The sequence below is a fragment of the Anser cygnoides genome, chromosome Z, assembly GCF_040182565.1.
Source record: "Anser cygnoides isolate HZ-2024a breed goose chromosome Z, Taihu_goose_T2T_genome, whole genome shotgun sequence".
NCBI lineage: Eukaryota > Metazoa > Chordata > Aves > Anseriformes > Anatidae > Anser > Anser cygnoides.
Genome location: NC_089912.1, coordinates 50,834,142 through 50,859,074, shown reverse-complemented (window position 1 = coordinate 50,859,074; position 24,933 = coordinate 50,834,142). Strand labels below are relative to the sequence as shown.

The window sequence follows — 24,933 nt, the reverse complement described above, 5'->3', positions numbered from 1 at the left end:
TTTTTTTTTTCTTTTCTTTTCTGATCATTGAGGCTTATTTCAGAAGCAAAAGAAACTGAAATCCAAAACAACAGGCATCTTGGCAATATTTAAATTCTTAAATATTTGATACTTTTATTTTCTGTTATTTCATGATACTTTTGTTTTCTCCCTTTTTTGAAATGCATGCAATTTGAAGTGGAAGTACAGTGTCTTGTAAACATTTAATACTTATAGATAGTGGTCAGAGAAAAAAAATGCCAGTTCCTACATAAGATTATCTTTAACATTAAATTTATGTAATAGAATAATAAAAGTGTTGAAATATATAGTATTCAAGAAGACTTTAACCTGAATTCCTGTTGTTGTAAAACAGTTATTTTAAAGAGAAAATGGCAACATGCAACAACAACAATTGCAATTGTATGAAGTTTTTATTTGACTTCATGTACTTATGTAATAGCATTTTATCTTATAGGTGCTAAGCAAGTGTTAGTAATTCTCTGTCCTTAACCAAAGTTATTCAGAAAATCTGAAAGTAATTTGATGAGGTCTTTCTTTCTTTGCCATAAGGACATATGACATAGAATGAACAAGAAAGCTGCCCGGTTTAAGTGTTACTTTCACATATTCTTTCTCCAGATTGCTATATGAAGCTGTACATAATATAAACACATATTCTTGTCTCTAGTTAGTCACATTATAGTTAATGACCATATGGTCATTATGGTATAAGATCTACTGTCTGTTGTATTTATATTCCTCAAGCATATTGTTCCTTCAACTTCACAGTGTGTTAAACTATTTCAAAGGGAAAAAAATCCTTTCCCTCTTGTTTCTGGTTGTCCTATCAAGTGTAACCTTGGACCCTTATAGAGCAATTAGACCAGCCTCTATCCCCTCCTTTGTAATGAGGTTTCTTGCATTTCTGAGTCTATAACCCTTTAGTCTTCCCTAATGGGACATCATTATTCTGAAAGAAACAATGTAAATGTAAATGAATATTCTCATTAACGAGTCACAGAGAAACCTTTAGTGGTAGCGCTGTGGTAATTCTGCTTGTTATTTCTCTGGTATTCCATGCAGATTTTTTTTTTTATAATTCATTATTAGTATTCAAAATTACTTCTTTAATTCTGCATGTCTTTCATAATCCGGTGTTCCAACTAGTTCAACCATGTCCTTGTTTTATTCTCCAGGAACCACCTGTGAAACGTTCAAGGTCTCTGTCCCCAAAGAGCTCTTTTAGAAAGTCAGAGGAGCTAAGGAAGCTTAAAATAGCTGAAAGGAAGATTGAAAACTTAGAGAAGACCCTACAGTTAAAGGTGAACATTAAAAAAATAAAAATAAAACACCTTCTAGGTATAAGCTTGCATAGATAAAGATATACCAAAATAAACAGGCATTTAAAAACTGCAAAATCCATGTATTGTTATGGACTGTTAGCATAAGAGAGCATTCTCCATTAGTTTTCATTTTTCCTTTACTGCAGAGAATCTTATGTTGATTCTCTTGCAGTCCTATGAAAACCTAAATTTCAAGATGTCATCAATAATATGTGCTTGTTAAATACATTTTCAAAATTTGTTTCTAAGGTTATAGATTTCAAGAAATTCATATGGTTGTACAGAAATAAAGTGAAGCACAAAGTACAAGGAATTATTATTTTTTTTATTGTACTGTGAAACTAGTATTTTAAATTCTGAAGTCAATTATTTGGAACAGATATTACCCCTTGTACTCTTAAAAGTTATGCCTCAGAAGAAGTTGTTCTAACAAATGCTGGAAAAAAATCTTTCTTAGTAGGAAAGCTTCACTGACCATAAATTACAATTGCCTATTTTGTCCCTATTGTATAGATTTTTGTTTGTTTATTTTTTATTTTAAATAATACCTTTTGAATGACCTACTGGTTTCAAATTGCATCTCTGAATATTGTCTCAAGGTAGTTGAACAAAACCAAACTCTGGCTGAATCATATTTTCATAAACATTTACAATCATTTAAAATTTGTTCTTACCTTCTGTTCATTTTTTCAGTTGTTGTTGTTACTCATGTTTAGAGGTATGCAATATGAAAGATATATTCGGTACATGTAATTTAAAGCAGAATTTGTTACATTGAATGTGCTGTGGTAAATGTCAGGTGAAAAAATCAGGAAGCCTTACAAAGCATATTCCTGAGCTTCTTCCTCATTCTCTTGTGATAGGTCAGTTTTACAAAAAAAGGTAAGCAGGGATTGTATTTTAGCACAAATTGAAAAGTTTATCACCCTGTATACCTGAGAGAATCTAACCCAAAGTCTTAACGCACAGAAAATATGAACATGAAAGATGCATCAAAAGAAGCGTGGCCCATGGGTCAAGGGAGGTGATTCTCCCCATCTACTCTGCTCTCATGAGACCCCACCTGGAGCCCTGCACTCAACTCTGGGGCTCCCAGCACAAGAAGGACATGGACCTGTTAGAGAGAGTCCAGAGGAGAGCCATGAGGATGATGAGAAGGCTGGAGCACCTCTCCTATGAAGAGAGACTGAGGGAGTTGGGGCTGTTCAGCCTGGAGAAGAGAAGGCTCCAGGGAAACCTTATGGCGGCCTTCCAGTACCTAAAGGGGGCCTACAGGAAAGCTGGGGAGGGACTCTTTGTCAGGGGGTGGAGTAATAGGACAAGGGGGAATGGCTTTAAACTAAAAGAGGGGAGCTTTAGGTTAGGTATAAGGAAGAAATTCTTCCGCATGAGGCTGGTGCTGCACTGGCACAGGTTGCCCAGAGGTGTGGATGCCCCATCCCTGGAGGTGTTCAAGGCCAGGCTGGATGGGGCTTTGAGCAACGTGGTTTGGTGGGAGGTGTCCTTGCCCATGGTAGGGGGGTTGGAACTGGATGGTCTTTAAGGTCCCTTCCAACCCAAACCATTCTGTGATTCTGTGGTTCTATGATTTAGACTTAAAAGTCTTAAAGACTATCTCGCTTGTGGCAGTACATTCTGAATTCAGTGAGGCCATTGCTGGCATGGCAATAAATTCAGCTGTCACACCATTAGTATCAGAATAATTTGATTGGTATTGTATATTTTCTGTATATTAGTCTCCTCTCAGGCATTGCTTCCTGTGAAGAATAATGCATGGGATCAGCTTTTTTGAAAACAGCACTTGCATTATTGCCTATTCAAGCCAAGAGCTGACTATATAATTACTTGAAATACATTTGCTGAGAAAAATTGACGAAACATCTACAAACAAACATACTGATGATGCATATTCTGAAGATGAGATTGTGATTTTATCCATCTTTCTGAAAAATTGGTAACACTAAATAAACACCGTTGATGCCCCAGTCGGTACTACAAAGGAACAGAAAAAGGCAAAGTCCCGTTCCAGGGTTTTCCAGTTCTCCTCTCCTTCATTTCTAACCAAGGAAAGCTGGCTCTTTCTATCCTTGTAGCTAATATAAACAGGGCAATCAAGTAAATCCTCAGTGTCCATAATTTTGGTACAGAATCTGTTTCATTTCTGCACTCCCGCATGTACTGAAAAGTAGCAGAGCATCCTCTTTTTCACCCTTCTTGAGGGAAGAGAACGTCAAAGTAAATAAGAGTGTTTGATGGATTTTGTGTGACATATTGTTAAGCTAGTACTAATGCTGGTCCCCACAAAGTACATCAGTGTATTGTTTGTCTTTAAGGAGTGAGTAGAATTTTGGTTGCCAGAAGCTGGATATTTCAATGAGCTAAGAACCTTCTCTTCTCTTACATCCCATCTCCTTCTCTAGTGTCTAGAACTGTGATCCCTGGCATAGTCTACAGAAGATATCCTGACCTTTGGGGGAAGGTTACCAAAAGCGATAGGAGAATCTTCCTTGAAATGTTAACTTTTTTTTTTTGGTTTAAAGTTCAAAAGTTTTGCTCAGAATTAGAACCAGAATAAGTAGATAAAGTCTTCAGGGCCAACTTAATACATATTTATGTGAGAGAAGGCACACTATTACACTTAGTTTTGACTTCATATGTAGTCTTGTTCTTTGGAGGGTGTTCAGATGCAGAAAATATATTAATATTATAGTATTGGCACATCAGTAGTTATGGAAAAAATATTTTTGTAATTGTCAGCTTCCTTACTTCTTCTCAGCCTGAGTATTCAAATAATTGAAGCAGTATATTTTTTGATTCCATTTTAGCTCAACTTTAACAGAAGTTGTTACAGGTAATTTAAAGAAACAACATTTTCAAATAACAATTAGAATATATATAACTATATATATATATTTTGGCTTATCTGAGCTCCCTGCAAATAACAGGATGAGTAAATAGCAGTTGGGTACTTTCTTTTGCAGACTGGACTTTTGTCTTTCATTATCTGATGTGAAGTATTATAGAATGTCAGAGGAGAGCTAGAGAATAACCTGGAGATCCACTGCTAGAGATGATCGCTCAGTCCCATTTCAATCACTATATAGATGACTGTACACAAGACAGTCTATTTATTATAAAATGTAACATAATTCAGTCAGAAAGAGATGGAACTAACTGAACTTGTAGAAATAACAGAGTAAATTTATTTAAAAGTTCTGAAGTCCATAGTACTTTAATAAAAGAGAGCAATTAGGACAATTGTCTACTTTGTGTTTCTGCAAGAGCAGAGCAACTGGTGAGGGTATAACTGTAAGGGAATAGATTTTGAAACAGGTAAGCAGTAATGAAAAATGTGAATTCATAAATAGGAAAGGCCAAATTCTGCACTTGGTTACACCCTTGAAAGGGCATTGACATAAACTTCTGAGGATTTATGCCAAAGATACTACTTCCCGGTGTCTTACCAGTCTTGATCAATTTTCACTAGCAACATCAAATAATGTCAGAATAATGGTCACAGAATCATGTGATTCTGTGATCATTATTCTGACATTGTTGGATTTGTGAACTTCACTTGAAAACACAACATCTGTAATTGTATTCTTGTCAAAATTTCCTCTTGTAGCATCAAGCAAAGCTTGGTAATAGTCTGTATATCCTTTGTCATAAATTGATCTGCATTTTGCAATTTGCGTGACTTTTTAAAAAATATCATTCTATTATTTATATGAACAACTTAAAACAGGTTAAAGGTACTTCGTAGTTAAATCTAAATGTATCATTTTATCTAGTTTAGAGGTTGTTCAGGAGAGAAAAAATAATAATAAAAAAAATTGAAAAAGCATTTAATGATAATGATAACACTTCGGAACCTGTTTATATTCTTAAATCTACTTTCAGTGTAGCTTGAGTCACTAACAGAAATCTTTTTGTTACATGTACAGTAGCATATGAAATTTTAGCTGATGTTTTTCAGCTTTGTTTATGTATTACGAAAACTGGGCTATGTTTTAGAAGCCAAGCTTAGTGTAAGTATTCCATAGTTAGCTCATCTGTAGAAACCCTTGCCATGTTTTTAGGGTGGGATTTAATTTTTATTGCTCTGACTGTTGGTGTATCTTACACACTGGCTAATGCTGAAAGCCCCCCTTGCATATAAGCATGCATAAAATGCATACAAATAAAGTATTGTGATTAACGTAGGTATTAAGGAACATGTTCTGTAGTCACTCTACAAGAAGGATTCTCATTGAACTGAAAATGCAGCAATGAGAACAGATTTTATTACAGGATAATGTCTGGTGAATTCTTTACTATTGTATGCCAGAATTCAACTTGCTTCATACTGTGGAATGTCATTGTCTTAATGTTCTTTTTTTTTTCTTTTTTTTTTTTTGTTTTTCCGGAGCACAGTATTGGCATTTATGAAAACATGATTATTTGATGATATTTTATTTTCTTTTCTAACTTGCATTATGTTATCCTTTTATATAAGTCAAGGCGTACTTTATTTTTTCATTCTCTAAAAGGAAGATTTGGATTAATAAAAACTATTGCGAACTTTGTTTATCTTTATTGTTTGTTGCATAGCTAGAGGTCAAAGTCTGGGTGTTGTAGGTTTGTCTATATATATTTATATTAAAAAAAAATAAAAATTGAGGATATCCTGATGCCATTTAAATTGACTTTTTTTTTTTTAATTTAGACTTCAGCGTAGCCAGTGGTTTCCTCCAAAATGCACAGATTATTTTCCATACAAAAGGAAAAGAAAAAAATTACTTCAAAGGAAAAGATAATGCCAACAATCCTTTATCAATCTATGTTTAGGTGTATTAAACAAAGGCATTCACAAGATGAACATTGATATTCTGATAGTAAATTTTCTAAAATTTCTCAGCAGCATGAAAAAAGTATTTTTTTGCCACACTTTCTTAAAAGTAGCAATAAGAAAAAGTAAATTTGCATGTGACCTCAGAGACAGTGATTCCTCATCTTTCTATTTAGATTTCTTAGGCTTTTAATGTAACTTAAATGGAAATTTTGTTTTATGACATCTATGTGAAAGTCTCTTAAATTTTGCCAAACTCTAATATTGCTTCTTTTTGGCGCTATACAGACTCAAGAAACTGATGAGCTAAGAGCAGCCCATGAAAAATGCAAAGAGAGGCTGCAGATGTTACAGACCAACTACAGAGCACTAAAAGAGCAATTAAAGCAATGGGAAGAAGGTGATAGTAGGTAAGTTACATAGCTCATTAAAAACATTTCCCTTACACAAGAAATCCGAACAAAATTATTATATAGGCATTCAAAAGAGAATTTGAGTTCAAGGAAGAGGCTGCTATGTGGTGATCAAGACTCTATCTCATGTTAGAGCAAAATAAGTGGTATACCTCTATATGAGAAAAAATGCAGTTGTAACCAAGAGTAAAATGTCTTGAACTGACACTTTGACTTATTTTATTTAGGATCTCATTTTGAGTCTGAGTACTGGACAAAGGTTGGCTAGTGCCTGCTGATTATGCTTGTCTAATTCCCCAGCTGATTAATTTGTTGACTGTGTGTGTTTATAATTTTCTATAATGGAACAGTTGTTCCTTATGTTTCAAACAGTTTTTTTTTTAAATAATTTTGTTCATTTAGCAATAAAGCAATAATAGCCTGTGTGTGAAACATTTAGTGATTCAAACATGAACTGAAGCTAATCCTAAAATCCCTTTTTTAACAGTGAAAAAAGAATGTATGCATGAAAAGCAAGATGTTTTCAACTGTTAAATGATTATAAAATCAATTATTTCTGATCATTTTACAGAAATACTGCAGTAATATATCTATGAATGGGAAAAAGAGAGAATATGAAAAGTCTACAACAGCAAAATTTAAATAGTGAAGATTCTATGTGTAATTTCCCCTTAAATTCTATACAAAACAGTGAACATTTTATGGAGATATTCTTTTTTTGAAGTCCTTAGCATAAAGTTAAGATTTTTTGGTAAACACGTACTTTTATTGGTACAAGGACATTTCTGTCACTTCAATTATCAAATACTGCTGAAGTACAGTTTTTAGTCGATATTTCAAGAAAGTAATGTTAGCAGATCCTTATGTCCTAGTGGCTTTAGTAGGAGTTCAGCAAGCAAAATCGAACCTATAATATGTGTATACTAAGCTGTAGGTTTTTACTAGAAATAATTCTTTTTTACTAGAAAAAAGTCTTTCAGTAACTACAGAAATACTTATTCAGCTTGACACAGACTTTTAAAATGTATATCTAGCCAAAAAAAAAAAAAGTCACAGAAATTGCTGTAAAACTGATAGCCATTCAGGATGTCCAGTGTGACATAAATGGTCCTATTGTGAATAATAAACTATTCCTCATATATAGCTAATTGTTTGACCCATTTGAGTACATTTGTGGTACTGTGGCATTCTCTTAAGTATGATTTGTCTTTTAAAGAGAAAAAAAATCTGGATGAAAATGAAGTAAGGTACAAATCTGCTACATGCATTGGTAGCACAAGAATTTTTTTTGAAATGTTGAAGCACAAATATCTAATAGATTTGTGTAAACTAGGAAAAAAAAGGTCTGCTTTATTTAGGATTAAAAGGAGGATTTCATCTTGTAGCTCTCTATTTTAATTTCAGTGCAAGCTGAAAACTTACTGGATGATAGATGCTTATGAAATGAAATCATTTATATCTGTGCCGAATTCCAAGTAGGCATTCGTGATTCATAGACCAAAACTGAAAAAGTACAAAACTCAGCCTAAAGATAGTAAATTCAAACTTTGACATATAGCGAAGCACTGAGAAAGGAAAAGGAGAAAGACAAAAACAACTTCCGTTTCTGTTCAAAATGAATGGGGCCAGCTTGTGTTCTGACAGGAGTCTCTTTGGAAAAAATAGGTATTGGATAAAGTGTAATATAAAAAACTTTATTTGTTAATCTGATTTTTTTTCATTTATAATTAAGACGCCATAAGATGTAGGGGGTTTTGTTAAGTTTTGTCATCAGGACAGGATTCTATGAAGCTGTCATATGATATGCTAACAGGGGAAAGTAGCCAAGACACAAATAAAAACAGTCTGTCAATTGTTACACCTTACACTTTCATTTTGACATCTCAACAATCTTTATATTGCTGGTGTAATGTAAATCGTGCATTAAGAAATCAGTATTGGGTACTTATGTGGCACTTCTGATCCTTTGTGTGATGGAGGACCCCATTCTTTCTGATTCTTCATAGATTAGAGTCTTTTATCTAGATGGCAGCTGATGGGACCTGATCCACCAGTCAATGTACATACAACTTCCACTGACACGTGTGACTGCAAAGATGATGGGGCTTTATGAGGTTACCATGTTCTCTGAGAGTTAATTTCAGTACCCAACAAAAATTTAAATTACAGACTGTTTGAAATTAATGGATGTGTTTTTAATATTTTTTATCTTTTGCATTTTAATAAACATTGAAAATATTAAACTGAAAGAAAATTTGTGAAATACTTTCATTTGCTTCTTCTGTTCTTTTAAGTTCTGTACGCTTTTTCCTTATTTTTTATTAGGCAGTAGGTCGACAGTTTGACTATTAATAGAAATTCCAGATTGTTTGTGGGGACATTAGGAGAGCTGGTGTCTCTCCATTTTTTCGCAAGAAATTGGGTGATGGGTTCACCTTTTGCTTTCTCCTCCCAGTATTTTAAGGAATGTTGACAGAATGAATGCAAGTGCCACTGCTCTACCACATCACAGCTGAGAGCGCTGCTGCCATGCTAAGATTTCTGTCTGAAACTACTTAATTGAACTTTTATATAATACCACATTTAAGATGTCATGTTTCACAGACTGTATGACTCCATTCGTCCAACAAGATTGTATTCTGTAGATGCCACAGTTTAGAATCTATACTTTCTGAAAGCAGGGATGTTTTTGTTACTGTAATCCTAACACATGTATATATTTTAAAACAAACAACCTCTTTTCACTCACAAACAGGACTGCAAGCAGTAAAAGCAGATACCAGCGTGCAGACCCCCGCCAGCTTTGTCAGGAGGATTCTGATGCTGTATGGAACGAACTGGCTTTTTTCAAAAGGGAACACAAAAAGCTATTGATTGAAAAGTGAGTTTGTTTCTTAAATGGTGTTTACATAAGGAAACATGCTGCTATTTTTTTCTGAAGGTTGTGTCTTGCAGGCCACATAAAAGGAATTTCTTGCAAAATTCTGAGATAAAACCGTCTTCTACCAAAAGCAGAAACGAAAACATCGTTTCTTTTTTTCCTCTTAAATCAGTGACAAGTTACAAGTTTGCTAGCACTAACAGAAACTGTATTCCATGATCTAGGGATTGTGTTAATTAATGTGGCTCTCATCTGTTGGAGGTGTCGCTCTTCATTAGCCTGTGTTTTACACACTGCCGTGCTTCATTTTTGGAATGAGGTGGTGAGGGGATAACCTAGCCAACCATCCTTGTTTGATCTCTGTGATACATACGCAATGCAGAATGCCTCAGCTCTCTTGGTTCCCTGCCCTGTCCTGCTAATCCCAGCTGAGCTCATTATGGTGTAGCCTTGCTGCTACTCCTGGAGCCAGAGCTGTCCAAGCTAATTACTGGTAGCAGCAGAGCTGCCTGTTAAGGGTCTGGTGTGGATCTGCTAACATGGTCCTTGGTAGTGACCTGCAGAAGGCACGAGGGAGTTGCTCTCTTTCTTGCTGTGCATAGCCTGTCCTTTGGGTTTAGTGCTGATCCCTTCACACAGCTCTTTTAGCTGCAGTAAGTGTAAAACTTGGTGAAGGAAACTCTTACTTTAGAAAACATACAGTTTGCTGCTTTGATCTCATAATTCATAGGCTATTATACTCAGCCAGGCAAAGTAAGAAAACGTCCTTTTATACTAGACAAAAGGAAGTTAGTATGGTATAATTAGCTCTTTGCTGCTATTTAACAGTTTCTGTAAGTCAAGTTGATTTTTTTTTTATTTTTTTATTTTTTTTAAGAATCATACATTGTAGAAACTTCTATTCAGATTTTGGTTTTGTCAGCATTAAAGAAAATATGTTTTCCCAATGGGTCACGATACAAACCAATTTTGTGGAGATACCATGAAGGCTGCTATCACAGAATTTCAACAGCAGCAAAATGTTTTGTAGTATGTAAGTCCTTGTGTTGCCCATGAGCTGTTTCAGCATATTACATACAATGTTGTCAGTGGTTCTGTTGCATGGAGTGTGCTTTCATCCTGTAGTTATAATTGTGTACCTGTCCTTGTCACTTAATTGTCACATCTTTGCTGGTTTGGAACAACAAATTTTCATATGTACTGCTTTGTTTATTTTGATTTTTATGTAGGAAAGAGCACTTTCTTGCCATACATGTAATTGCTGTTGTAATTCTCCCATCCCTGAACAACACAAGCACCACAAGCAGCAATAACTCAGAAGCAATAACATAAACCTCTCCTTTTCACATAAAGCTATGAAACAGTGATTGTGTGTGTATTGTGCATACAATACCCTGCACCCTGAAGTCAGTATGGTTGAACTGTTTTTCTAGAGCTCATGTGTAGTCACGTGTGTGGGGAACACACTTATGCCTGGTACACTGCAGATCACAGTGGCTTGTGGTGACACAGTGCAAGGAAATAGCTGAGCTCTTTGAAATTTAGGAATTTTAAATCAAAGTGAGTTATTCTAGTTATGCATAGTACTTTGTAAGAAGCCAGTGCACCATTGTGATCATTAAGATGAAGTATTTATGTGGGGTTAGGTACTTTTTCCTTTTTATTGGCAATGTGGTTAATTGTTTAGTTCAAGTAAGGAAGGAAGACATAATTCCTATTATTTTTTTGATGTGTCTTAAACATCCATCTCTAACAATGTTTGTCTTTAATTTGTTGAAGCAAGTTAGCATTTAAAGATCTGAACTCACTTTCTTAAGAAAGTCAATACTGAAGTTACTGTACTTTGTAGATCTCTACACAGGGCTTCTTCACATTACATGTGTTCTTTCTTAAGCTCTGTGGCTAAAGGATGTGTTCTACAGAGTTGCACCAGTAACTTAAATGAGTGATTTTAGAAGCAATGTAAGCAAATCAGGTTAGTCCATAGTTTTTATGGATATTCTTAGTTAGATAGACTCTACATATTGTTAACTTAAGTTGATTTAGAACCCAACTAAGCATTAGTTAAGAAGAGTGTGTGGGGATCTTCTTTTGAGTGTTTTAATTTTAAATGGATGTAATTTATGGCCATGAATAGGCCGTGAATGTTAGGAAAACAGCAAATCAGTTACTTGTTTCTTTGTTTTTCTTGTAAAGATTTCCGTTATTTCTCTGCCCCTTCTAGAGGTAGAACAACAGAGTAAAATGTCTTTAATTTGTATGCATTGCTCTGAAAATAGATTTGTAGTAAAACCCATGGAAGCTCATTCATGTGTTCGAGGCTCTGAACCATGCATACTGTAACCAATCAGCTTGTAAGTTATGAAATCTGTTTATTAGTTAAGAAAAATGGAAACTGCTTGGGAAGTCACTTATTCTGGTAGATAGTGCCTAATTCCAAATCTTGTTGAAGTTGGTGAAAAGACTTTGTGTGAGTTGCTACATTCCGTCAGGTCCTTCTTTTTATTAAGTTTTCTTCTCATCACAGGCAGGTATTGCTTTGATTGTCCTGTAAGCTGTTACACGCTATCTACGTTTCAAGCTGGACACTAACACAGATAAACAAATAGGGATTTTAGGACTTAAATTTAAACACCTGTTTTTAAAAATATTTGAAATTTTGATTTCCATGAAGTTCTGAACGCCTAATATCAGGGTTAGGTATTGGAGAATGTTGAGGCAGAATATATGGCATTGTTACTTCTATATTTTACTTTCTGATTAGTAAAGAATAGTATGTACGTGTTGTATTACTTAGGAATGTAATGTTTTTCAGAGCCATGGCCTGCATACTCTCCATTATCAACGATTTATAAATTTGAGCTACTTGTGCATATAAAAGAAAGTATCTATATATTCTTACAATTCTGTATGAGATTAGTAAAATACAATAATCAATAAACTGTGATTTTGTAGTGTCTGTTCAGTGCTTCATGCATGTGTTTCTCTTGAATTTCCCAACATTCCTCTAGAAGGAAGAGAATATTTTTGCTATTAATATGGTTTATATTACTACTAAGACCATTACAGAATAATTATTCTCTGGTTATTTACAGTAACAGTTTTAGTTCTCCCCATTATTTACTCTTTTACCCACAATATCAAATTATATTGCACTATGTATATTATGTGGATTGAAAGGTGCATATTTAATTTTAAGTTGTAGAATCTCCTTTTTTTTCATTGTTGGACTAAAAAAGCAAAAATGATCGCAATTCAAGTTCACGTTGAGAAATGAACCCGTAGCTAAAAAATAATCTAGTTTTTAAGCCCTCATAACTCACTGTATTAAGAAATTCTCTGTCAACTGCAAGCTAAACACGTGCCAAAATTGAAGAATTGCAAAGAGGAACAAAAAGAGTTAGTTTAAATAAATTCACTAAATATTTTTTAAATGTTTGTTAACACTAATGGCCAAGTGAAAGCCACTTCATGGCTCTGCTAGGATTTCCTGTTTTTGATTTTCACATGTGGGTCATTTTCCCTATGAGGTATATAATACTTGTGTTATGCTGTAGTTATTTCCTGTTAAGTAACACATTGTTGCAGGCTACAAAAGCAGTTATATTGATATTGATGTTTGTGTTCTGTGTTAAGGAAAACGTGCTTTGATCACTTTTTCTCCTCCATAAGCAAACAGAAAAACAGTAATTTTCAAATAGCAGTTAAAACTTTGCAAAGGAGGAGGGTGGCACAATCTTATATAAATAGATTTTAATTTCAGCTGCATGAAGCTGCTGAAAACTTTGGAGAAAGTTATAATAATACCAAAATTTTGAAATTTTTTATTCAGCTGTGCAACAACAGTGCATTTAGATTCAGCATCTTGAAGCTGCATAGACTTAGAATGTCTGATAAATCATTGACATAAATGTATCTATCTGTAAAATGATACATATATGAATAAATGCATATACACGTGTGTGTGTATAGTTCTCAGATTTTTAGATAAATTATTTTTAATCTTTGATATTAAGTACTAAACGTTTTCTTAGTTTCTATAGAATTGTATTGACAGATAGGTCTTTAGATATTTTCTTCCTACATTAGTCAGTTTCATTTGTGTATCTACATTGTTTGGATTTTGTTGAAATTCAGGGTAAATTAATTCATTGCATGTCCATAATGTCACAATTAAAGAACTGGATTGCAAAATAGCAAGCTTAAATGACTGTGTAGTTTCCATCATTTCCATATTAAATTACATTTACTTGTTTGCCAGAGCATAGGAATACCCTTTACCCTTTGGTGTACAGACTTTCAAAAGATATTTTTTACTATTTATAAACTGTTGTGGAAGCTTTACAATTTTACCTCTTCTGTTCTGGATTGCTTGTATGAAATGATGACATAATTCTTATCCTCACAAGTAACTGGAAATTGGTTGCCCTTATGGTATGATCATATGCAGTTTCTGGTAAGGAGGAAATGCTTATAAAGTTAAAGGGAGAGCTATATCATTTGAACAACATTTAGTACTCATTCTTTCATCTGAGCTGTGCATGTCATCCGTATAGGAAATTGGGATCACTGCAAGCTAGTTAGCATTCTTAATCTGCTATAGTGGCCATTTAAAGGTTTCTTTATAACTTCACTTTTTTTGGGGAAAAGAAGACATTATGATTTCTGTTTTCTTATTCTTTCTGGAGTCAAAGCAGCTTGCTTATAATCTGTGAGCTGATATGTCACTGGTGGGTTAACTAGAAATCTAACTTTGACCATCTACAGCAAACGATGCCTCTTGCCTTCTCTAGCTTTTAAAGGAGGGTGGTAGAGGAAAGCTGAATTTACTCTTCTGGAACAGCAGCAGTAAGAAACAAAAAGCTAGACTTTATTAGTTCTTCTGTTTCTTGAATATGACTCTTTTTCCTAGCAAAGTGGCTGAAAAAAGTTCAGTTTTAATATCCTGGACAGTCTCTTTAGCTGAGCAGTAAATGTCTGGTCTTCAGAGAATTTTAGTTTTAAAATTTCCATTGTTGTGTGCAACATCCAAATACTGGAATAATTTTTTTCTTTGTTTCATTGGATAGCTAGGTTGCGTACCAAAATTGATTGGAGAACAAAATTCTTTCATGGTATGTCAATATTAGAAAGTGTTATCTACAGAGTATAGCCTGTCTTACATATGTATTAGCTCTGCATAGTAATCTTCTTTTTTCCCCTGAGTTTTAAAAGTGCTAGAACATAGGAAGCTTCTTACTGCAAAATAATTAGATCTAGTGACCCTTGCAATTAGATTAAACAGGGAACTTGTTTACTTTTTACTGGAGTTACTGGTACTAGACTATGAAGTCAAATATAGCTAAAATAATTATGTATTTCTGCAGGTTTTCAGTGGGTAAAAAGATTGCTAGCTCTAAAGTATCACTTCACTCTACTGAAAACAATAAGAACCTAAATTCTGTAGCTGTTGTTCTAAGGACTGAGAAAGATGCATACTCACTGACAAGACTGAATACTGCCCAATGGAAATGAATGTCTCTATGTCCAAGTGGAGGCCAGTGTCAACTGGTGTCCCTCAAGGGTCTGTCTTGGGTCCAGTACTGTTTAATATATTTATCAATGACAAAGACAGTGGGATCGAGTGCACCCTCAGCAAGTTTGCAGATGACACCAAGCTGAGTGGTGCAGTCGATACAACAGAAGGAAGGGATGCCATCCAAAGGGACCTGGGCAAGCTGGAGAAGTGGGCCCATGTGAACCTCATGAGGTTCAACAAATCGAAGTGCAAGGTCCTGCACCTGGGTTAGGGCAATCCCAGACATGAGCACAGACTGGGAGAAGAACTCACTGAGAGCAGCCCTGCGGAGAAAGACTTTGGGGTTCTGGTGGATGAAAAGCTCGACGTGAGCCAGCAGTGTGCGCTTGCAGCCCAGAAGGCCAACTGCGTCCTGGGCTGCATCAACAGAGGGGTGGGCAGCAGGTGGAGGGAGGGGACTGTCCCCCTCTGCTCTGCCCTTGTGAGGCCCCACCTGGAGTGCTGCGTCCAGGTCTGGGGCCCCCAGCACAAGAAGGATGGGGGGCTGTTAGAGCGGGTCCAGAGGAGGGCCACAAAGATGATCAGAGGAGTGATCTCCAGGAAGAGCTCTCTGTGGCCTTTCAGTATCTAAAGGGGACTTATGAAAAAAAGATGAGAGTGATTTTTTACACAGGCAGATAGTGATAGGACAAGGGACAATGGTTTTAAACTAAAAAAGGGGAGATTTAGGTTAGATATTATGAGGAAATTCTTCACTTATAGGGTGGTGAGGCAGTGGCACAGGCTGCCCAGAGAAGCTGTGGATGCCCCATCCCTGGAGGTGTTCAAGGCCAGGCTGGATGGCGCTTTGAGCAACGTGGTCTGGTGGGAGGTGTCCCTGCCCATGGCAGCGGGGTTGGAACTGGATGGTCTGTAAGGTCCCTTCCAACACAAACCATTCTGTGGTTCTGTGAAATGACAGTGAGAATTTGAAACAGTGTGGTTGTTGGCTAAAACCCCTTAAAATAGTTCAAAGTGTAATCAACCAGAAGCATCTGTTGTACTACAGGGTAGTGCATTTTTAAAAGACGTTATATAGGACCAAACTCAGAACTGTAAATCCACATGAACTCATTTAGGGGCTTTTGCATAATAAACTCACATGGCCCCTTTTGTGAAGAGAATTATTTTTTTTCTACCAAGCCTTCTTCAGTTATGTTTTCACAAGGCACTTTGTCAGCTATCTGAAGCAAATATAATGTTTTCTTGTGAGAATAATCTGTCAGGGCAGAGGAGGCTAACGACCTTTAATTGTTAAGCATGTTTCTAGAATTTTTCTTACTAGTCTCCATCCAGATCTTGCAGTTTCCTGTGACCTGCCTAAGAGACAAATCTGAGGGTTTACTGTGATTTTGGGAGTCAGATGTGTCACTGTTCTTCTTTTGTTCTTCCATATTCAACGGTGCTTTTCTGGTGTGTAGGCATGCATTTAAAATCCAAGTAGTATAACCAAGTCTCCATAAACAGCCTGTAGTACTTCAGTTCGTTCTTACACATTAAGAGACTGTGTTGTACTGAAAACATGCAGTCAAGCCATTAAGTGTACTTTCACAGTAAATATGCAGGGAAAGGCAGAATTCAAGTTTCATTAACAATAAATTTTGTGCATTGTTTGAGATGAAAAAAAGAAAAGTAGATGTTGTAGAAAGGCAAGAACCCTTTATATTGTTTGCACTGCTGTTCAATCACAGTGATTTCTGTAGGTTTATCTGAGTGTTACAGAAATATGAAGTATTGTACTTTTGGTAAGCACATGGCTTGACCTAACCCAAAGTTAAAGCAAATCAATAAGTCATTGTCCAAATGCCTCATGAATACCAGGAGGCACGGGGCACCAACCGCATGTCTAGGAAGCCTGTCCCAGTGCCTGACCACCCTCACGGCACAGAAATGTTCCCTAACGCCCAGCCTGGCCCTCCCCTGGTGCAGCTCTGTGCCGTGCCCCTGTGCCCTGCCATCGGTGACCAGGAGCAGAGATCAGCACCTCGCTGCTGCTTCCCCTCCTCAGGGAGCTGCAGGGAGCCGTGGGGTCGCCTCTCGGCCTCCTCTTCTCCAGGCTGGACAGCCCGAGTGTGCGCAGCCTCTCCTCACGGGCATGCCCTCCAGGCCTCCTACCGGCCCTCCTGCCCTCCTATGGACACCTTTAAGTACCTGAACACCCTTTTTATATTCTGGAGCCTAGAACTGTAAACAATATTCAAGGCAAGACTACACCAATGCTAAATAAAAGGTCAGAATCACCTCTTTTCTGTGGTGGCTCTGTTGTGTTTAATGCACCCCAAAATGCAGTTTGCCCACCTGGGTGCCAGGGCACACAGCTGGCTTGTGTTGAACCTACTGTTGACCAGCACCCTCAGGTCCCTTTCTGCAGGGCTGGTCTCCAGCCACTCATCTCCCTGTCTGCACTTGTGTCTATAGTGCAGCACCTGGCATTTACCCTGGTTGAATTTAATTCCATTGATGGTTGCCCAATATATAAAAACAGAATGTATATATAAAGTACTTAATGTGTTTTGTTAAACTATACCTAACTTTCATAGTAAGATGGTTGTGAATCCTATAATGATTATGCTTTCATGCAGCATACGGCTGAATTTAGCATACAGTGATGGTCTTCCATTTTCCTTGGTACTCATTTTGGAAGAGAAACGGCAAATTTTCAAGTTTAGATATCTCATCTTTGCTAATAGCATATGGAACTTCAAGAAGTGAATTTTGCAAAGAGATTGAGAAACACAATCACAGGAGAAGGAATGTGGAATCTTCCAAATTTCCCTATAACTCAGATATGCCACTGTTAGAAATAATTTAAGAAATTGATTTGCATCTTTATTGGAGATCAGCTGCTCCTTATCAAAACCAGGTTGTAGGTAAGTGGAGACTTGAGTCAGTTGGTCATGTGAGTTTATACAAAGGTTAAAAGCACTGACATGACAGTAATTCTCTTGATATTCATGTAGTGGCATCCTCACTCTATGTGCTTCTCTGCAGCATACAGATTTTACTGGTAACCCAGAAATGGTCTTTCAGGTTGAGTCCTCCTTTCTGAACTAACTACAGGTAAACATTGTTTGTGAGAGAGGCTGTTGTGATGGTGTCATTATGAAGGAATCAGAAAGTCCAAATTAAAATAATGAGCATAATTTACTTTTTTAAACCAGCTTCTGGTCAGCTGAATTTCATGCTACAGTGAAACAAAGAAACGATTATTAGAGGGGAGGTAAAAAATTGTAAGCATAATTTTCTACCATTCTTTTACAAGTTAAGGTTGTGCTGTACGTTGAAACTAGTCACCAGTCACTAGCACATCCTTGGTTTCCAAGTGACTATTAATTTGAAACATATCTCAAAGCTCATTCTTGACAACGATGGTACTGTTCAGTTTTTTGTTATCTGAACAGACATTGGATTGGTGTGGAGGAGTTGCTTTTATTCCTTCTCACTCCTGAATGTGGGTTGTAAATCAGACAGACTTTACTTAGCACCAACAGATATCGCTTCCTGCAATTTTCATCCATCCTATGAGTGACTGAATTGGGAAACAAGAATGATAAAGACATATTTTGCAGAGTGAATGTATGAGCTAAGATAGATAGTTCACTGACTCTGTATAGTCAAATATTCCATTTCCTTGGCTAATTAAAAATGCAAGTTTCTCTATAGTCTTGTATAAACTGTAAGTTTACAATTTTCTTGCTGTAAAGAAATTCTAGTAAATCATTCTGGATAGCTTGAATGTTCACAAAATGTAAGTAATGCTAGTACTTTTTGCTTTACTCTTCTTTTGGCAGCATTATCCCCAGACATATGTAATGGTTTTTGCTCTCTCACACAGTCTAGATCAAACACCTGCTCCAAGGTTTACTCTCACCTCCCAAGGCTGTCAGTTGACACATAGATATACAGCCCCATGAAAAAAGCGTATTTTACCCTTACTGCAGGCAAATGTTCTTGAATCATAATGCTGTAGGAACAAAGTGAAAAATTTCTGTCAGAGTAGGATTTCAGATGTTGGATAAAGTTTGTGCCTAATTTGGTTCTCACGAGTCTTAAACAATTTTTCAGGAGTGAAAATTTAAAATTATCATTTGCATTACGACATGTCAGACTCCCCATTCTGGTTTACCAGAGCCTTTTCCTGTGTTTTTTTTTTTTTTTTTTTTAAGGACTCTTTACAAAAGTATGCTTAGTGTGCATGTACTCAGATATTATGGAATAGGATTTTTACCCTTTTGAAGATTCATGGACAGAAAGTACTGTTCAGTTTTGCTTACCTAGAAGTCCTTTCCACGTTGATCTGCTGTCTTTCTTCTTAAGCTCCTTTTCTTTATTTTTATTTATTTATTTATTTATTTTTCTGGGGGAAAGAAAAGAGTTTCTTCCATTGTCCTGTTTTACCTGTAAGAATTTTTAACCTATTTGGCTTAAGCTTTCTATAAGAAAAAAAACACTCTTGCACAACTTTGACTCAGTGTCTTTAAAACTTACTTATTTTCATTACAGTAATAAGCAACACTAATGTCCCCTTTCAAGGACCCTGATAAAAAATGTGCAAAACTTTTTTAACAGTTTTTTTTCTCTTTGATTTTCTTCTTAATTTGGCTTTCCAGTCTTTAACAAACTTAAATGACTCTGGAGGAAAACATTTGAAAAGGCAGCAGCTACCTTTTGGACTTATAGGAAGGCTTTCCTAACTGCAGCAGCTCCTGGACTAGCCCCCTGATATCTGTCCACAACAGCAACAGTATGTATTAGGAGATTGTGGTTGGTTCTGCTTATTTCTCCAAAGAGTCATCCTGCTGCAGTCTTACAACCTGTAATCCTTGGGAAGGAGTCAGTTTCCTCAGTGGGTTATACCTTCTTACGTATTCAGCTCTATTAGAAAATAGATTCTGTGCTTGGTTTTATTTTCCAGATAAAATTCCCTGGGACAAACAGGAAAAAAGTTTTATTGTTTGTTTGGATGTTTATTTTAGACTACCATGAGCCTGCTCCCTTAATTCCTTTTATCTGTATGCAGAGAAGTGTAGGAGTCTCCTGTTGGCCTTACCTGTGAATGCCAAAAGCTGCTGATGAGCAATGGCTGACTTATGGGATGTGTATTACTCTTGAGGCAGTGGTTTGCTAGAGGACTAACTACAGTCCTTTGGCAGTGGGTTAACCTAGGGTCAGTAACTCTCTAAGGAAGGAGCCATTTAAACTGGTAAGTGCAGGCAGAAAGTTTATGCTATAGTTCAGTCTATCTTTCTAAATTACCATTTCTTTAATGCGTTGAGACACAAGTGCACATGTGTATGTGTACCTTAGATCTGGAGCTGTGTGAGGGCTCCTGATGGTATCTTTAGAACTGCTGACAGTTAAAAATGATGAGCGCTAGGAAATTTTGTTCTAGCAAGAAGGTATATTTTGCAGAAGCCCTGCTTATATGCAGATGGTATGAGCATTTCGCCTATTCCAGTAACTTGATAAGTAAGCAACTGTTATAGAGAATTTCTTGCTGATGCATAGCTATAATCTAAAAGAAATCAGAAGTAATTCCTTTGGCAAAACTGATTCTGTAGTACATTTTTTATTATGCTACCTCTTTCTAAATTCCAAGTGGGTGAATATTTGAGTATTATGAAAATGATACTTTTGGTTACTCCTCCTTTATTATATTGCAGTAAAATAGAATTCAGAATATCGGATGATATGGCAAGAGCCAATACTATAATTATGGGTCAAAGTCAGTACGTTTAAAAATGTATGAAATACCAGCATAAACGATCAAATGGATAGATTTGATCTCCTTCAATTTCTTACCCATCCTTTTTTTAATATTTCCAAATGAGGCTGTGGCACAATCGTAGTTGGAAAATATAAACGAAGAATTGGTACATAAAACAGGATGCTATTCCCTGCTCCTCTTAGGTGCCTTTTTTATATATGTGGTGCAGAAAAGAAGAATGACTTTTATCATGTTATCGGTAGTAAGCAAAACATGTTGAGGTTGTTCTCAGGATATTATGTATACATCAATATTGGCTTACAGAGTTAAAACAAAGACATGATTCTTCTTCTCATCTGCCATGTTAGAAGATACTGGCAGCCTTCTAGGAAGTGCCAGTCAGATTCCTGCAAAGTTCAGGTGCTGATTCTTGCTAGGTCAAGGACTTGTTGACTTCTCCTTAGCTAGGAAGGTGTTGAAAGTTTTTCCCTGACCATATAATTTAGAACAGCAAAGCCCTTGACACAGTCTTCCACAGTATTCTTCTGGAAAAACTGGATACCCATGGCTTGGTCAGGTACAGTTTTTACTGGGTTAAAAACTGGCTGGATGGCCAAGCCCAGAGAGTGGTGGTGAATGGAGTGAAATCCAGCAGGCGACTGGTCACCAGTGGTGTTCCCCAGGGGTCGGTGTTGGGGCCCATCCTCTTTAATATCTTTAGTGATGATTTGTACAAGGGAATTGAGTGCACCCTCAGCAAGTTTGCAGACGATGGGATGAGGTTCAACATGGCTAAGTGCTGGGTCCTGCACTTTGGTCACAACAACCCCATGCAGCGCTACAGGCTTGGGGCAGAGTGGCTGAAAAGCTGTGCAGAGGAAAAGGATCTAGGGGTGCTGGTTGATGCTCACCTGAACATGAGCCAGCAGGGTGCCCAGGTGGCCAAGAAGGCCAACAGCGTCCTGGCTTGTATCAGGAATAGTGTAGCCAGCAGGACCAGGGAGGTGATTGTCCCCCTGTACTCTGCTCTGGTGAGGTCGCACCTTGAGTACTGTGTTCAGCTTTGGGCCCCTCACTACAAGAAGGACATCAAGGCCCTGGAGCATGTCCAGAGAAGGGCTACGAAGCTGGTGAAGGGCCTGGAACACAAGTCCTGTGAGGAGCAGCTGAGGGAACTGGGGTTGTTTGGTCTGGAGAAGAGAAGGCTCAGGGGAGACCTTATTGCTCTCTACAGCTACCTGAAAGGAAGGTGTGGGGAGCTGGGGTGCAGCCTCTTCTTGCAGATAACTAGTGATAGGACTAGAGGGAGTAGCCTCAAGTCATGCCAGGGGAGGTTTAGAGTAGAAATTGGGAGACATTTCTTCTCAGAAAGAGCAGTCAGGCATTAGAACAGGTTGCTTGGAGAGGTGGTGGAGTCACCATCCCTGGGGGTGTTTAAGGAAAGGTTGGACATGGTGCTTAGGGACATGGTTTAGTGGGTGACATTGGTGGTAGCGGGATGGTTGGACCAGATGATTCTGGAGGTCTTTTCCAACCCTAATGATTCTATGATTCTACTCCTGTAAAGGATCTGGATTGTTTCTTGTCAACAGAACAAACCTAAAAAATATTTTGAAATGGGTTATATTGTCAGAAGGTCGCTTTGGGTTTATGACTTGTTTTGGAAGGAGATGAGAAAATGTTTATTGTTGAGAAAGAATTACTGAACAAACAGAGTCAAATTTTACCAGATATACTTACACATGCAGCATAACCTCTTTTTGCAGAAGGCTGAAGTCCTTGATGCAATTTCAGGTGTGCTTAAGGGTAAAAAATCAATTTAGCATATTGTTGGCTTACTATGGCTTAAGACCCCTTTCTCCCATCTGGTGGGTTATCATTTGAACTCAGGAAAGATGCTGGAAAACAACATTTGAATATAAATAAGAGCAAAGTGTTTTTTTGTAGGGAGTCATAAATTCTGATTTTTATTTTTTTTTTGTCCACTGGTTTCGTAACTCTTAGAAAGCACATTGAAAGCTGGCGTGTTTTTTTTTCTTTCTTTTCTCCATCTTTAAGAAGTGGTCCTGAGCAGAAAACCATGTGTAGGAGCTGAATATATATCGTACATAAGATTTTCAGTCCATGTAATAAGTATAGGATTAGTGTATTCTTAAAATTAGAAATAGCAATCATGCAATCCACTTATGTAACCTTCATTATCAGCAAAGTTGGTAGGGATTTGCTGTAAGTATCAAGAGTAAATTTTTCAGTTGTACAGCTTTCTTTAAGATTCCAGAAACTTTATAAACTAAACAGGACAGAAAAATGTTTCCCAGTCCTACCAGAAAAAACTAATTGTTCACCTTGTTTTGAAAACTTCTCATACCTTTTTGGAAAACAAAACAAAACAAAACAAATCAAAACAAACAAACAAAAAAACACAACCAGCAAGCCAATCTGATAGAAATGAACATATACATGTAAAGACTGTCCAGATACAGGCCAAGTGATAGGCCATTGTGCAGTTTCAACACTACACAGAATCATAGAATCATAGAATATCCCGAGCTGGAAGAGACCCATAAGGATCATCGAGTCCATCTCCTGGCACCACACAGGTCTACCCAGAATTTTAGACCATGTGACTAAGTGCACAGTCCAATCTCTTCTTAAACTCCGACAGGCTTGGTGCAGTGACTGTGTCCCTGGGGAGCCTGTTCCAGTGTGCGACCACCCTCTCGGTGAAGAACCTTTTCCTGATGTCTAGCCTAAACCTCCCCTGCCTCAGCTTGACACCATTCCCGCGGGTCCTATCACTGGTGATTAAGGAGAATACATCGGCGCCTGCCCCTCCACTCCCCCTTGTGAGGAAGCTGTAGACCATGATGAGGTCTCCCCTCAGCCTCCTCTTTTCCAGGCTGAACAGGCCAAGGGGCCTCAGCCGCTCCTCATATGTCAAGGGCCCTCTAGGCCCTTCACCATCTTTGTAGCCCTCCTCTGGACACACTCCAACAGTTTAACGTCCTTTTTATACTGTGGTGCCCAGAACTGCACACAGTTCTTGAGGTGAGGCCACACCAGTGCACAGTAGAGTGGGACAATCACTTCCCTTGACCAACTAGCAGTGCCGTGCTTGATGCACCCCAGGATACGGTTGGCAACCTTTTAAGAAGTGGCTGTGTTGGCATTATGATTGCAGATATGAATTTAGACTCTGAATTTAATGAAGCTTCGTAAAGTTTAATTGTGTGGGTACTTTTTTCTTATCATCTAGATTACTGATCATCTAGATTATTATTACTTATCATCTAGATTACTGATAGATATTCCTAGTAGTGAATTGCCTTTGTCTAAGGTTTTTCATGTACGCAGCTGGAATATGTTTTCTGCCAATTTTCAGAGATGACTTTGAGCAGTTTTTTATTGCTTTTGAAACACACTGAAATTCAGTTAGCTTTTATTTCTATTTTTAGTTGTTATCAATCAATTTATTAATGCTTAAGTGCTTATTTATGGAATTCTGGAGTTTGAATGCCCTGCATGGTTTCACTACTCCACATATCAATATGAAAGATTGTATAAGTTTTCTGAATACTTCACGGTATTTGATGAACATTTGCACAAAGGTTGTGTCCAAATCTCACTATTGTTTAAAATTATATTTTAGGAACGTCTCTTTTTAAAACCGATTTACACAGTAGAGTGAATACACAGTACAAATATGACAGACTTTAAAATGCAGTAGTTACCTTTGACTTTGTCAAGAAAAAAATTGCCAAGTTGTGAATTTATCATGAATTGGTAGTGATCAATTTATACTCACATTCCGGTTTGTTTGTCTTTCTTCTTGATCCGGATATTTCCGTTGTACTTAAATCCTATCATTCTTTCTTGAATTATTGGTTCAAAGGTTCATTGCCTCTGAGTCTGTAGAGCAAAACATTTATTTCTAAAGAAAACTTTGTTTTCCTGTTGTGAATATCACAGACTTTCTACATTGCTGTATGTATTGAATTTAGAACCGTAATCTCTTCTGTTGTCTTGTCTTCCGAGTCAGTTTTTTCCTCTTCCTCTTCCAAGCTTCAGGGCTGATTCGTTTTTCCTTTTTCATTCCTGACTTGCTTAATCTTTTCTTCAGTTGATGTTGTGTATATTTTGCTTAGCAGCATTTCTTTACGAATATCATATTCCTTCTTCTGTATGGAGTACTCTAAATTAAATCCTTTTTCTAGGCCTTCCC

General features: G+C 37.1%; 1 protein-coding gene across 5 annotated transcripts in view; it reads left to right on the top strand.

Moving 5' to 3' along the window:
* Positions 1-24,933, top strand: part of CNTLN (centlein) — a 208,095-nt gene that overhangs the window by 95,982 nt on the left and 87,180 nt on the right. For 4 of the 5 annotated variants that reach the window (XM_048051338.2, XM_048051336.2, XM_048051339.2 and 1 more), the window contains exons 10-12: positions 1,179-1,304; positions 6,442-6,563; positions 9,322-9,447. In XM_048051338.2, the coding sequence (XP_047907295.2) occupies positions 1,179-1,304; positions 6,442-6,563; positions 9,322-9,447 (374 nt within the window). The remainder of the gene's footprint in view (positions 1-1,178; positions 1,305-6,441; positions 6,564-9,321; positions 9,448-24,933) is intronic. The other variant, XM_048051337.2, reaches the window with a different exon arrangement.